This window comes from Phyllostomus hastatus, unplaced genomic scaffold, assembly GCF_019186645.2.
Source record: "Phyllostomus hastatus isolate PE091 unplaced genomic scaffold, TTU_PhHast_1.1 phas_scaffold_46, whole genome shotgun sequence".
Taxonomy (NCBI): domain Eukaryota; kingdom Metazoa; phylum Chordata; class Mammalia; order Chiroptera; family Phyllostomidae; genus Phyllostomus; species Phyllostomus hastatus.
Genome location: NW_025334032.1, coordinates 19,022,060 through 19,036,615, shown reverse-complemented (window position 1 = coordinate 19,036,615; position 14,556 = coordinate 19,022,060). Strand labels below are relative to the sequence as shown.

Below are 14,556 nucleotides of genomic sequence, written 5' to 3'. Positions count from 1 at the left end.
GGACTGGCGTGGTTCCCCAGGAGTGCCCACTGATAACTGCGCGAGTGGGAGATGGGGGTGTGCCGTGGAGCTGACAGGTGGGGAGCTGGATGCCATGCCTGTGATGACAGGCGAGGTTCGCCCCTGAGGACAGGTGAGGCACCTCCGACAGGTGAGGTGCAGCTGTGGAGCTCCAGGCTGAGCTGGAAACCGTGATGCTCTCGGGCAGAAAGGCGCAGGGTTGGGCACTGCGAGGGCCCTCGGAGGGGGTGTTCTGCTGGGAACCTCCAGCGTGGATGGAGACGGGGGTCCAGCTCGAGGAGGAGGGTGGGAAAGATAGGCTGTGTCCCGAGTTCCTGTCTGAGGACACAGCTTGAGGACCAGGCGGGCCGGCCTCCTGAGACAGGAGGGGCAGGAGGGGGACAGGCCTTCAGTGCCATTGAGCAGAGGTGGTTGTCGCCCCACCCCAGGGGTGCAGAGGGAGGAGCTGGGTGCACAACAGGGGCTCTAAGGGAGAGACCCCACCTCTGAGGAGATGAATGCATCTTCTCATTTCCTTATTCCTTTCTTTTCTCCATTTGGTTTTCATTCGGTAGGTTTTTAAGTTCCAGTCTGGGTCAGCTGTTGTGAGAAGAATCAGACATTTCTGGGTTAGGGTTAGGGTTAGGGTTAGTTAGTAAAAGCACTTACTGTGGTTTGTCCCCCATGGTCTCAGATGATTGAGGGAAAACAATTGTGTGCTCAAACAGGACTATCAGGTCTTTCAAGAGGCAATGAAGGTCACATGAGGTCGTTGGTGTGACCCCCTAATGCCCTGTGGCTGCTGTCCTTATAAGAAGAGATTAGGGCACAGGCACGCACAGAGGGACGACCATGTGAGGACACTGGGGGAAGACAGCCATCTACATGCCAAAGGGAGAGGCCTCTTCGAATCTAGAAAGATGTTTAAGCCACCCAGGTGGTGGTTCTTTGTTATGACAGTGCCAGCAAACTCACACCAACTGCAGATGCCGATTTAAGTGGGTGTTTTCCTTAGTGCAGTTCAAACTGCCTGCCCCCAGGCAGAGGGTATGGAGAAAGAATGCCTTCTCACCATCGATGAGGTGCCCATGACCCCCACCGCTGCTGCCGAGTCCTGCATCCGTTTGCCCAAGTCGGGTCTGTGCCAGCTGTGTCCCCTTAGCCTGCCTGGCCCCCCTTCCTCTCTTTCTGTGGTGGATAGGCCAGTAATGGCCTGGAAGGAGGGGGGCCCAGCAAAGCCCGCTCCTCAAACCTGCAGCCTAAGTGAAGGACTGCTCTAGATGACCTCTGACCTCTGACCTTGCGGTGATGTCACAGGGGACACTTAGCAACGGAGGCCTCCTGGGCACACTCTTGGACTGCTCCCCTTGGGAGAGGTTGGAAGCCATGTTCTCTGTCTGAGGCCGTGTTGAGAGCCGGGTCCCTCTTCTTTCCCGAGACCTGAAGGGAGCAGAAGGATGGAGAAGGATGCCACCAGCATGCACAGGAGGCACCGGCCGGGCGCCGGGGCCCCTCCTTTGGGGGTGGCCAGTGGACACCTCAAGGGGACCAGCGAGGTGGCTGAGCTGCAGAGGAGCAGGAGCGTGGGCGGCTTACACCAGAAGGGGGACCCTCCGAGCCGCCTCCAGAAGCTGTGCAAGGAGCTAGGTAGGGCCTGCAGCCTGGCGCTGAGCAGCCTCCCTCCCGGCCCGCACTGCCCCTGCTGAAAACCCGAAAGGCCAAGTAGCGAGCACTGAACGTGGGTTTTCAGGCGACAGCCAGACTGGGGCTCCAGTGGGGCCAGACTGAGGGCTGAGCACCCATTGCGGGTGGCCGGCGGGAAGTTCTGAGGGGGGCAGGACGAAGGGAGTGGGGACCACTGGGACCTTGGGGAGCCCCGTGGGCCTGCAAAGCCATCAGACTCATGGAGAACACCATTGCCTAGGGTGGGCCAGCCTGGGAAGTGTCCTGGGCTTATAGTGAGACCCTGGATGACACGGTTTCTTTGAGTCCAGCCTCCATCTGATTCAGGGGACCATGGCACCTGCCAGGGCCTGGGGCCCGCTGCGAACCTGTGGGGCGTGGCACTGCCTGTCATACTTGGCGTTAATGTGGCTTTTAAATTGTAAAGCGTGTAGTTTTGTGCCTTGTGTTAGGCCATGTTTGCCACTCCAGGATATTTCTAAACATGCCGAGTGAGGCCGTGGTGTGGCTGCAGAGGGGGTGGGCCCCCACACACCCTAGTCCTTATGGGGACCCGCACCTTGAATGTTAGCTAACGTGGGCCCTCCCACCTTCAGGCATCTCGTGGCACTTCCCCCAGAGCAGCAGGGTACTGTGTTGGTTGAAGGACAGCAGTGACCAGTACAGTCATTTGCTGGGGCACTTAGCAGCCTGCTTCTCCTGGGAATTCATGCCAGCGAGTGGTCTTTTGTGAGAGTGTCAGAAGGCCACGGAAATGAAACAGTAAACGGGAGCACGGTTGCTCGTTCAAGCCCTAGTGGCACAGCCCTGGCCAGTGTGGCTCAGCTGGTTGGGACATCACCCCGTAACTGAAGGGCTGTGTGGGTTTGATTCCCGGTTGGGGCACATGCCCAGGCTGTGGGTTTAGTCCCTGGCCCAGGCACGCACGGGAGGCAACCAGTCAATCTTTTCCTCTCTCCCTTCCTCTTCCCTCTCTAAAATCATTGAAAAAAAAGTTCAAAAAGATGTCTTTGGGTGAGGATCAAAAAATAAAAGGGATAGAGGTGTAAAAATATTTGTTCTTCTGTAGTGTAATAATCCAAAAATGTGTCATTTGAGGAGGAAGAGGGCATGCCGGCCCGGCGGCAGGGCAGGGGCAGTGTGGGTGGCTCCTTCATCTCCCTCCTGTTCAGGCTGTGTGCCAGGCCATGCTCCCTGGGCTCACTCAAGAGGAACAAAATTCCCCAAAGAAGAAATCAACCTACGTTTGCCCAGGAAATACAGCAAGGAGACACAGAGGGTGTGTCTCCAATAACGACGGCCATGGGATGGGCGGCAGGAAGGCCTCCGTGTGGCGCACTGTCTGCCACTTGGCCACCAGGGCTCCCCGGCTGTGCTGCTCGGTCAAGAGCCTGAGGACGCAGAGCAGGAGGCCTCGCCAGCCACGTGCTGGGGAAGGCTTTTCCTGGGCTTGCTGCCTGCACTATGAGGGCGGGGCGGGGGGTGTGTGTGTGTGGGGAAATTGCATCGCTCTTTCCTGATGCTTCAGATACATAATAGGAAGAAGCAGGATTTGAAGACCTGCCTGGGACAGCCCTGTGTCTTAAACCAGCACAGACAGGTCAAGAGGCCAGCATAGGTGAATACAGCTCACCTCACACAACCACATCAAAATTACAACTAAGTTATAGAACAGCCATCACTCAGAACCACCAGAAATTGAGTTGAATGGAAGTCTGACAACTACAGAATTAAAGACACCACATCGATCCAGAATGGTAAGAGGGATGGAGACGTAGAACGGGCTGATCCTACACCCATGTGTGAGGGATAAAAACTTGGAAGGGATATCTCTGGAGTGAGAAGTCCCAGCCCCACACCGTGTCCTGTTCCAGTGACAGGAAGGTAAGTCCCTATAACTTCTGGTTGCAAAAACCAGTGGAGGCTCAGTGGAAGAAACTTGTGGAGTCCCAAGCAGTTCCTCTGAAAGAACCCACACACAGACTTACTCAGACTCACTCCCTCTGAGCTCTAGCACCAGGGTTGCAGCTTAAAAGATACCAGTGGCAGACAGGGAGGAACTGAACTGTCTGGCATCAAGGGGAGAGCTGGGGGACAGCTTTCTCCCACACAGAAAAGGCCATTGTCCCTTTTCTGAGCCTTCCCTCCACTGAGCCACAGAGCCAGCAGGCAGATGCCATATGTGAGACACCATCAACCTGGCTAACACTGTTTGCCTTTCCCTGGTGATCCCCTAAGACTCTGTCCCACCCAACTTATGGGGCCAGCCAAGCTGTTAACACTGGTTTTTCCATATGAATGGTTGGTCCTGCCTCATGCTTCACCACTTACTAAATCCTATCAACAAGCAACAACCAATCTCAGTGACCCCCCAGCCTCTACACTTGTTGCTAAGTGGCCCCAGGCCTGGCACTAGCAGCCACCAGCCTAGATTCACAGTTTGGTTTTGCCTGGGAATCTCCAAGCCCAGCACAAGTAGCAGCCATTTCAGATTATTTTATAGCTCAGGCAGGGCAGCCCCAGGCAAAACACATGTGGGGGCTGAACTTGGCCTGCACCACCCAGCAAACTGCAGAATGCACACCCAGTGGACAGCTACAGACCATGTCAGAGCACCACCACCCTGCCCCTGTATAGCTGACCCTCTATGGAGGTCAGAGATTGGTGGCCAGTGGTCACAGCCAGTCCTTGAAGCTGACTGGCCTGGGTACTCACTAACTGAAATAAAGAACAATTTACCAGGAAACAATGGTAGAGTGAATGAAGCCTAGAATCAAATCAATGATTTGGAACATAAGGAAGCAAAAAACAACCAATCAGAACAACAAGAAGAAAGAATTAAATACAAACAAACAGAAAAAAGTCCCTGAGGATTGTGTAAGCAGCCTTTGGGACAACTTCAAACATTCCAACATTTGTCTCATAGGAGTTCCAGAAGGAGAAGAGAAAGAGCAAGAAAATGGAAACTATTTGAAAATATAATGAAAGAAAACTTCCCTAATTTGGTGACGGAAATAGACATGCAAGTCCAGGAAGCACAGAGAGTCCCAAACAAGATGGGTGCAAAAGGTTCACTCCAAGACACATAATTAAAATGCCGAAGGTTAAAGATAAAGAGAGAATCTTAAAATCAGCAAGAGAAAAGAAGTTAGTTATCTACAGGGGAGTTCCCATAAGACTGCCAGCTGATTTCTCAAAAGAAACTTTGCAAGCTAGAAGGGGCTGGCAAGAAATACTCAAAGTCATGAAAAGCAGGGACCTCCAGCCAAGATTGCTCTACCCAGCAAAGATATTTAGAATTGGAGGGCAGATAAAGAACTTTTCCCAGACAAGAAAAAATAAAGGAGTTCATCTTCATCGAACCATTATTATAGGAAATGTTAAAGGGACTCACTTAAGAGAAAAAAGATCAAAACTATGAACAATAAAATGGCAAAAAATACATATTTATCAATAATTGAATCTAAAAAAATAAGTAAACAAGAACAGAGACAGAATCATGGATACGGAGAGGGTTTTGATGATTGGCAGACGGGAGAGGGGAGTAGGGGAATGGGTAGAGAGGTGAGGGGATTGAGAAACACAAATAGGTGGTTACAGAGCAGCCATGGGGATGCTAAGTACAGTATAGGAAACGGAGTAGCCAAAGAACCTAGACATGACCCATGGACATGAACAAGGGTGGGGGGACTGCCCAAGGGAGTGGGGAGTGTTGGGTGGAAGAGAGCGAAGGGGGAAAATTGGGACAACTGTTAAAGCATAATCAATAAAATAGAGTTAAAAATAAAACAGGCACAGACCAGCATGTGCACATGCGCACGCGTACACAGGCTAGTAGGCTCCTGAGGGTTTTCCAAAAACAGTCAGTTTTTAAATCCCTGCTTGGAAAGTTTTGATTCTGAGTCATTTTGGTCCTCTTAGCTGAGGCTGAGGCTGGAGTGCTCCTTTTCCCCCCGAGGGGTGCCTCGAGAGCCGCAGTCGGCCCCCTGCATCCTGGGAGGACATGTGCCCAGACCCCCAGAGGGTGCCTGGAACCACAGCTAGTGCTGAGCCCTGTGTATACCGTGGTGTTTCTGCATGCGTGCACCTTTGCCCTTACAGGAAACACTTCACGGCTTCTCTTTGCATGCTTGTGCTTTGGGGCTGTTGTTAAGGTAAATGTCACACACAAGCGGTGTGGTACCACGACAGTGGAACTGATAACCAGGATGGCTACCAAGTGACGAGCAGGCAGGTAGCACGCACAGTGTGGGTTATTCACGTCCTGGGCGGGACGGAGCGGGCCAGAGATTTCAGCATGCTACTCAGGATAGCACACAATGAAAAATTTATTAATTGTTTCTGGCATTTCCCATTTAATATTTTCAGACTGCATGTAAGTGGGGACTACTGTACCAAGTTTTAAAATATCCTCTGAAGACACTTGTCCCACCTGCTCCCTCACACCACCGCCCTTTGCCCTCAGGGCTTTTTGTCTCTGGTGCGGCCAGTGTCTGCCTAGGGATTAAAAATGTCCCCCGAGCCTGTGTAGGCACCATGGAAGAAGAATATGAAGAATACCTCGTCCCTATCCACAGGGAACTCGGACCAGTCAGAGACAAACACAATGCCCCAATCACACAGCCCAAGGCCACATGCACTGAGCATCAGGGAGGCCTGGCCATGATGTAAAGCTCCCCCTGAGGCGGGTTGCTGGACACTAGGCAGGGCTGCCCAGGTCCCCAGGAGGGATGGCGCTGGGAGATGGCAGGGGTTAGAGGATGTGTTCCAGGGGTGGAACAGCATGAGAGTATGTGAGGACCAGCCTGATCGGACTTCCTAGAGAAAGAACAGGAGCAGGATGCAGGGCACCTCCCGGAACCAGGCCGGCACCTCCCGGAACCAGGCCGGCACCTCCTCTGTCAGGCAGGGGCCCCAGTGCGAGGCCCGTGAGCCAAATCCACACTGAATGGAAGGCCTGGGGTAGCTGCTCTGACGACCAAGTTCTGTGAGGCAGTTCTCCAAGGTGGGGGCTGCTCAGAGGTGCCCTGGCCAGGCCTTCCATCAGAAGTATTACTTGAGCCCTGACTGGCATCACTCAGTGGGTTTGGTGTCCTCCCAGGAACTGAAAGTTTGCCGGTTCGATTCCGGGTCAGGGCACATGCCTGAGTTGTGGGCCAGGTCTCCAGGTGGGGACGTGCGAGAAGCAACCGATCAGTATTTCTCTCTCACAATGACGTTTCCCTCCTGTCTCCCCTTCCTCCCCCTCCACTCTCTCTCTCTAAAAATAAATAAATAAATCATTTTTAAAAGTTGTACTTAAAACTCTGGCATTCCCCCAGGCTGTGCTGGCATCCGGGCCCTCAGTGTGTGTGTTTGGGGCGGATGGGCCAAGCTGCTTGTGAGGAGGGGCAGCTACTGCAGGGAACCGGCATCTCAGCCATTCCAGGCTCAGATGTGACTGCACAGCAACGGAACTTTCAACGTTGGTGACCTCGGGTGCCCCCAGGGGCTGCCTCTTAGAGCCTGAAGAGGAGTTGGGGAACCCCCTCCTGCATACCTCCTGGAAGTGTCTCCTGGTTGACAGGCTCCTGGAAGTGGGAAGTCTCCGTGCTCACTGAAAATAGTTATGAGGCCCATGCTCTGATCCTGCCAAAGTCACCAGATGCACTTTTACCTCAATCATTTAATGACAGTCGCTACTTACGTGAGGCTGAGGCTGGAAGGACAGCTCGCTGGCTGCCAGGCAGGTTCCTGGGCTCCCGGGTGCACTGGCCTCTCACGCCTGGACCAGGATCCTCGCTGGCAGGACTTCAGTCAGTACTTTCCTTGGAAGCGTGGCTGCGCTGAAGCCCCCGGCAGGCCCTTCAGAGGAGGAGCCGTGAGGAGGGGAGTTTGCTGGACCATCTGTGTGTGGCTCAAGTCTCACCTCCTGGGGTGCATTGCCCTCCCCTGGGGTCAGGCCTGCCCAGTGGGTTCCCGTCCCCACCCTTTATTTCTGCTGCATCTTGTCCAGGGTGCTGGGACCAGGGCGATTTCAAGAGGTGCCCCTGGGTCTTGCACATTTATTGTAAGGGCAATGCCTCATGCTTTACCCCGAGTTCTGCCTAAAGAGGTTCTGGAGTGGCCATGTGGGGGATGGGGCCCTGTACGGAGTGGGCAGCGCCCTGGGGCAGGGAATCTGGAGACAACCTGTCAGGATGAAAACTGAAACTTTAGTTGTAAGCATTGGTCGTCAGGCTGCACCGCAGTGCGCCTGGAGCTGCAGGGAGCCCAGCACCCAGCGCCTGGGGGGTGGTCCCCTTCATCTCAGCGGGGCAGGGCTATGGGCCCGGGCCAGCAGCGGCCCAGACCACGTGATGGGAGTGTTATGACAAACTCTGCTCCTTCCTCCTCAGAGCCTGAAGATCAGGAAAAGGACCTAAAAAGCGACACCGAAGACACCGTCTGGTAGGTGGGCTGTGTCCAGCAGGGGTGGCTTTCTAGAGCCGCATGAAGGACACAGGAGACAGTGGGGGTGGGAAGTGGAGCCAGCACCAAGGTCAAGACTTGGAGGCCCTGAGGAGCCCCGGGGTGTCCTGAGAGAACCCCAGACGCTCGGATGGGAGGGTTGAGGCAGGATGAACTAAGGTAGCTCTCAGTGCTGCAAGCCCCCTCTCCTCCCCCATGCCCCCTTCCTCAGGCAGCCCCTCCAGCTGCAGCCCCGTAGGCAGGGAGGTGTCGTCATCCCAGACCGCCGGGCCTGTGGGAGGCCTCGCACTGGGGAAGGTCTGAGTGTGCAGTGGTGTGGACAGAAGCAGCCTGAGGAGCAGCACAGCCTTGTCCTCTGTACCTCTGCATGCCGCCTGCCTTGTCTGCCCGCCCAGCCCCCTGCCCTCAGGGAGGGGCCGCCCTGCACCTTCAGGCCCCCCTCTGCCTGCAGGCCAGGCCAGGCCTGCTCGCTGAGCTGCCTGATGTCCCAGAGGGAGAAAGTTGTCGTCCTGAAGCTATGACACTTACTCCAAACCCTTGTTTCTACTTCTACAGTCAGGCAAGCCTAGCGGAAGACAAGCAGAGAAAGAAACAGGACGCCCTTGGGAAGCTGGACCGTGAGAGCAGAAAGTCGGACCAGGAGGTTGAAAAGTCAGACCGTGAGAGTGAAAAGTCGGACCGTGAGAGCAGAAAGTCAGACCGTGAGAGTGAAAAGTCGGACCAGGAGAGTGAAAAGTCGGACCGGGAGGGTGGAAAGTTGGAACCAGAGACTGAGAAGAGTGACTCTGAGACCAGTGACCAGGAGCAGCATGAAGACGACGAGAGCATAGACTTACGCGCCCAGGAGGCCAAGGTCAGGCCGTGGTCCTTTAACGTCCATGCACTGCCGTGCCCTCGGGTGGGAGTCTTGCCTTTATTGACCTGTTTGGTGTCTTCTTACAGGAACAGGAGTCAGAGTCCATAAAGCTGGAAGTCCCTCTGGAAAAAAAGGCAAGAGCTTTTTAACTTGGCGACAGAAGTCGGATGGGGAGGCCTGTCGGGCATAGTCCTGCTGGGCCCCGAGCGCACTGTGGGCACATGGTCCCAAGTCGCCTTGGCAGGACCATGGTACAGAGTCTGGACCAAGTCCTACCCTGACCCCCAGAGAGCCTTCCAGGTCAAACTCTGCTCTTGGCCTCATGCTGCAGCGTCCTAACCCCAAAAAGTGCAGCTGCTAATGGCACATGGGTCCCTGACAGGAAGCACTCAGCTTGACCTTGGCCCAAGGAAACACCCCCAGTCCCAGTCCCAGACCCAGACCCAGACCCTGAAGCGCTGGCCAGAGACATGTCAGCGCTATCATGGGAATCGGCACAGGGCACTTTCTGAGGGAAGGTGGCTGTCATTCTCCTTTCCAATTCATATGGTGGGGAACGGCGGGGTAGCCGGATATGTTTTACCAGGATTTACAACAGACGGTCCTCGGTGTGGTCCCAGGGGTTCTGGGGAGTCCTTCACCCATGCCAAATACTTGTCTTGGTGTTGATTAAAGTGCTACCATTGGAAAGACATTCTAGGTTGAGCCCAGGTGCCCAATGAGAGATCTGAGCGCAGCAACACCTGAGCTGCGGGGCTTTTCACATCTCAGAGACAGTCTTTACAATCTGGCCAAGTGGGGTCCCAGGTAGATTTGTGGAGGCAAAGTTAAAAATGCTTCCCACCTGGGCAGGTCTGGGGTGGGCTTGGAGGGGCTGCCCTAGATCCTGACGTGGCCTGCCATCGGAGGCCTGGTTCTCAGAGGGCAGAGGTGAGAGAGAGCCTCTGGGATCGCAGGGACCTGATGGGAGGTGAGCAGGGACAGGTAGGAAGGCCATACTGCTCCCTGTCCTCATGTGCCAGAGCTGGCCCATAGATGCCTTGCCATCCGCACTGCCGGCAGCTCTCTGCTTAGCTCGTCAGGGGCCCCCACTGAGCATTGCCAGTGCCTGGTGGTCCCTGTGGTAACCGCTCTGACCCCGACTGCCCAGGGTCAGGAGCACATTCTACCTCCCAGGAAGTCTGCTCACCTCCGTAGCTTACCCAAGCTTGTCATCCGTGTCTCTTTGGTTTCCATTCACAGAAACCATCTATGTTTGTGGAGATTGACCTGGGAGACCATGCCGAGGAGGTAAAAAACCTTCACACAAAAAAGCCAAAGCACCCACCGGGAAATGCTTATACTCGGGGCCCACAAGGCTTTTCCAGGGAGCCAGCCCTGTGCACACGTATGCTGAGTGCTGAGGCAAAGACAGGGCCGGTGCGTAAAGAAAGCTTCAGGGTGTCAAGGATTGGCCTGAGGGGCTGGAAGACACCCTCTCCTTTTTCTCATCCTCCCTTACTCTAACCTGCACACATTTCAACAGCATCAGAGGCTCTTGGGCTGAGTCAACTCTTGGGGTGCCCCGGACCCTAAGAACTTCTTGTGGGACCATGCTGAGGTGGTAGAAGGGGCACAGGCTTAGGAATTAGGAGACTTGGCCTCCACATCCAGCTCTGCCAGTAAATGCTCAAATGCACCGTACCTCTCTGTGCCTCCGCTGTCTCATATGTAAAATGGGAGTCTTAGTAGGACCCAAACCCAAGGATTGTCTTGTAGAGCCCTCAAAGAGTGTTTGATCACCATCATCACCACCACCATCCTCATCATCACCACCATCATTATCACCATCACCATCATCACCACCTACACTAACATCACCGCCATCACCACCATCACCTTCATCACCATTGTCACCACCTACACCATTACCATCAGCACCATCATCACATCATCCCTATCATCCTCACTATCACCACCATCATCCTCACCATCAGCACCACCAGCACCACCTACACCATTACCATCAGCACCATCACCTTCATCATCATCATCACCATCATCACATCATCCCTATCATCACCATCAGCAGCAGCGTCATCACTTTTCTCCCTATTGTCACCATTGTCACATCATCATCATCATTTTCTAAAGAGAAGTGGTTGACCCAATGGCCTCTCTGATGTCTTTCTCCACTTTCCTGCTGTAGTAAGAAGTCATCTTTTAGAAGTTTTTTTGTCTTAGCAAATTTAATCTCCTGCTGGGAGTTATTTTTTCCAGATTGCACCTTTTATCTCTGCCCTCAGCACATGCTGCACAGCGAAGACAGCTGATTACTAACTCCTGACAAGGCTACATGGGGCACCACAGGTTCTAAGGACTCAAGGAGGGTTAGCCCATGGCAGAGCTGAGACTAAGGGCTCACTTCTCTGATCTATAATCCAGAGGTCATGGTGGCCATATCCGGGGCACAGTCCTTGGTCAGGGTCCCTTAATTTGAAATTTCCACTTGATGGCGCCCCGTGTTGTGGACTGATGCTTAGGGCCAGTGCAGTCTTCATGACCCCATTTGACCTTTGGGCAGGTCCAGCATGTTCAGCCTAGTGCCTGTGGTTAACTCTCTCCCCCACTCCATCCCCTAAGGGGCTTCTGCTGCTTCCCACAGGGGGTCGCATGTGCCATGAAAGAGGAGAAGCAGTCCCAGATGGACATGGGGGATTTGTCAGAAGACGAGTGAGTAATGAGTTGACACCTGGGGAGGCGGCGAGACTTCTCCTCCACCACAGTTTCTGGCGGGCCCACTGTGCCTCATGCAGAGTGGGCAGAACCAAGCCCAAGTGCCTTCCCTCTTCCTCTGGGGGCACTTGGACCTGGGCACCTACCAAGGCTGGAGGGCCTGAGAGGCTGGCAACAGGGCCTGTAGCCACCTATGGGATCTGGCACAACCTTCAATCTGAGTCCCCCCTCACTCCATAGCCAGACTCTCTCTCCCCATCCCTTCAACCAACAAAATGGCCAGGACATGGGGGATGGAAAGAAGGGAAGAAGAGGTGAGAGGAGGGTGTTGCCTTGTGGATGTACTAGCTTCTTAGTTTGGGGGTTTGGCTGCAAGGGTCACACAACTTGGTTCTACAGGCAGTGGGAGGACCCCTCGCATGTGTCCTGACTGCCTACACCCTATTGGGGTGCAGACTGTGTAGGGCCATCGAAGCCCCACCAGTTACTTCCTGAGGCCATGAAAGATGCCGGGAGAGGGCGGGGTGCTCACTTCTGCGCCAGCCAAGGGCCCAGGGGCCCGTTTTACTTTAAATAATACAGAGAAACACAAGGAAGGAAATAATAGCAATTCATTCAACTTCTCACCACTAAAAATTAATAACTACATCAATATCTTGGTTTAGTTGCTTGCATATTTTTCATTAGAAAAATTTCTCTGTTTGCTTGTAAAATGGACACCCAGTCATTTTAAATAAGTAAGGTAGAACAGCACACCAATGAGGGGAAGTTCAGAGTCACACGAGCCCCCCTCTCAGAGACAGTGACGACTGCGCAGGAGTGCGTGGTTTTGAAGCACAGACTCGGAATAAGGGCCGGCTCCGAGGACACCCAGACAGGCGCTCTGGTGACAGTGGGGTGTCTGTGGGAGCCATTTTTCTGGACCACCATCTCCGAATGCTTACGGCACTGTAGCCCTTCGCTTATTGCCCACTGTTGTTATTACCGCTTTGCCCCCAGACCTGTGTGTACTGGAGGAGAGAGTTTCTGTGAGGGAGCTTTATTCCATCTTCTCTCAGAAGACCCACCACTTTTCTGACATCAGCTTCCACAGCTGGGCACGTCAGCTTTGACGATGTGAAAGACAGCGGATAGCCTCTTCACACTCTCAAATCTGGGCTTAAAATAAGTCTTCTTTTCCTAAGCAGACCTTGATTTTTCTCTGTGTTTCTTAATGAATGTGGTGAAGGATTTGGCCACACTGGATGCAGCTCGGCGGCTTTATTTTCTGTCCCAAAGACCAGACAGTCTGGTCCCTTGGTCTCAGCCCATCACCCCTGGGACTCAGCTGCCCCAGAAAACCTGTGAGATGGTCCAGCACTCCAAAACCAAGCCTTGACTTTTGTGGTCAACACTGGATGCCTCTAGGCCAGTGGGAAGGGATCTGCCGTGGACCCACTTGGAGGGCCAGGCCTGGTCACTTGCTGGGCAAAGCCACCTGTTTGTTCTGCTGCCTTGCTCACCTGCAGTCTCAGTTTTCCTCAGAGCTAAGGCTTCTCTGTCCAGCCCTCTCCCTCGGGCCCATTCAGATGGCGGGACCAAGTACCCATGTGTAGGCAGCCCATTAGCAGTCCCTTAGGATGTATTGGCACCAAGCCATGGTGGTCCTTGCCATGTGAGGTGGCCACCACCTGCTCCCCAAGGCAGCCTAGGTCAGAAGGGGAAGCCCCAGTGACCACCCCACAGGGAGACAAGCATAGGCTGAGACTCTCTGGGAAGGTGCAGGGCCGGATGCAGGGAACCATCGCCTAGGACACCTGGCTCAGCTAGTCTTTAAGGGCTCTCATGTCAAGGGTCCTTTCTGACTCAGGCCTTCCGGGACAGAAGACAGAAGATGTGGTGGTGGGCTCGGGCCTCTGGAAGGAAGGCAAGCCTGGCTCTGTACTGGAATCTGATTTTGTGCACAGAGCCCTGTAGCTGCAGAGGCAAGCCCTGGGCTCCCCAGAACTTGAGCAGTGGGGTGCAGCAGAGGCTGGAGTAGAGACCCTGTGGCACGTACTTGGGGTTGAAGGGGCGCTGCATGGGGCCTGGGCTCCACATGCCAGGCACCTCTGACCCCATGGCCTGCCTCTCTCTCTGCCCCGCTCTCGGCCTCCAGGACCACTACCAGCTGGGTGTGCTGCATTCCATACTCCACCAGAAAGAAAGTGAAGGGCAGCGTGTAGCAGCCCTGGAGAAGGTACTTTGTGCACGGTAATGGGCTGGGGTGAGCAGGGGGGTCGTGGGGGATAGGAGGTAGAATAGAGTGGGGCTAGGTTGCCTGTCTGACTTCTCCCCAGCTTCCTCGGTCCCCCTCAAAGCCCACCCCTTATGGCCAGTAACAAAGGATCTCTACTTCTGTCTCCTGGGGTCAGCCAGAAGGCACAGAGGGACACAGACCAGCAGCATGCCACGTGGACCTGTTTCAGGGACACTGGTGACTGCACGGGAATCGCTGTCCCACTGGGTGAACCATGATGCCATCTTTCAGAAAGACACAGTAAAGAGTGAACAAAGATGCTTCCCTTCTTTGGCTGCTCTTGTCAGATCCCTGTTCCTTCCTTTTGTGCATCTCGTTCTATGAAACATAAACTGGGGAAGGGAGATGAGCTCAGAGATGATCGCAAGGTGGCTGAGCTTCCCAGGTTATGGGTATGTGACTCTGCAGGTCCTAGGAAATTCCATAAGCAAAGCCAGGCCCCCACAGGCCTGGAGTGGCCCACAGAGTTGGCCCAGATCACGTGGGGGTCCTGTCCTAACCGAGATGACTCTGGGAGCCCAGGGGCAGACCGGGCATCGTTTCCTGTGGTCCCAGGAAGCTGAGCTTTGCCAGG

General features: G+C 54.4%; 1 protein-coding gene and 1 long non-coding RNA gene across 2 annotated transcripts; both read left to right on the top strand.

The window, feature by feature from the left end:
* The first annotated feature begins 1,405 nt into the window (after positions 1 to 1,405).
* On the top strand, positions 1,406 to 14,239 carry CUNH13orf46 (chromosome unknown C13orf46 homolog). The gene is made up of 8 exons (XM_045821790.1): positions 1,406 to 1,686; positions 8,061 to 8,112; positions 8,689 to 8,986; positions 9,076 to 9,123; positions 10,232 to 10,279; positions 11,634 to 11,701; positions 13,842 to 13,922; positions 14,102 to 14,239. The coding sequence occupies exons 1-7, from the start codon at positions 1,458 to 1,460 to the stop codon at positions 13,906 to 13,908; spliced, it is 810 nt and encodes a 269-aa protein (XP_045677746.1). The 5' UTR covers positions 1,406 to 1,457; the 3' UTR covers positions 13,909 to 13,922; positions 14,102 to 14,239.
* LOC123807697 lies at positions 8,043 to 9,123 on the top strand. The gene is made up of 3 exons (XR_006783686.1): positions 8,043 to 8,112; positions 8,689 to 8,986; positions 9,076 to 9,123. It is a non-coding gene; the product is annotated as an uncharacterized LOC123807697 (long non-coding RNA).
* Positions 14,240 to 14,556: the final 317 nt, after the last annotated feature.

Bases quoted from the DNA above. Each gene is read 5' to 3' on its own strand.
- CUNH13orf46 (XM_045821790.1), top strand. From the start codon at position 1,458: ATGGAGAAGGATGCCACCAGCATGCACAGGAGGCACCGGCCGGGCGCC. The intron at 8,113-8,688 runs GTAGGTGGGCTG...CTACTTCTACAG, and splicing joins GACACCGAAGACACCGTCTG to TCAGGCAAGCCTAGCGGAAG. The intron at 9,124-10,231 runs GCAAGAGCTTTT...TTCCATTCACAG, and splicing joins AAGTCCCTCTGGAAAAAAAG to AAACCATCTATGTTTGTGGA.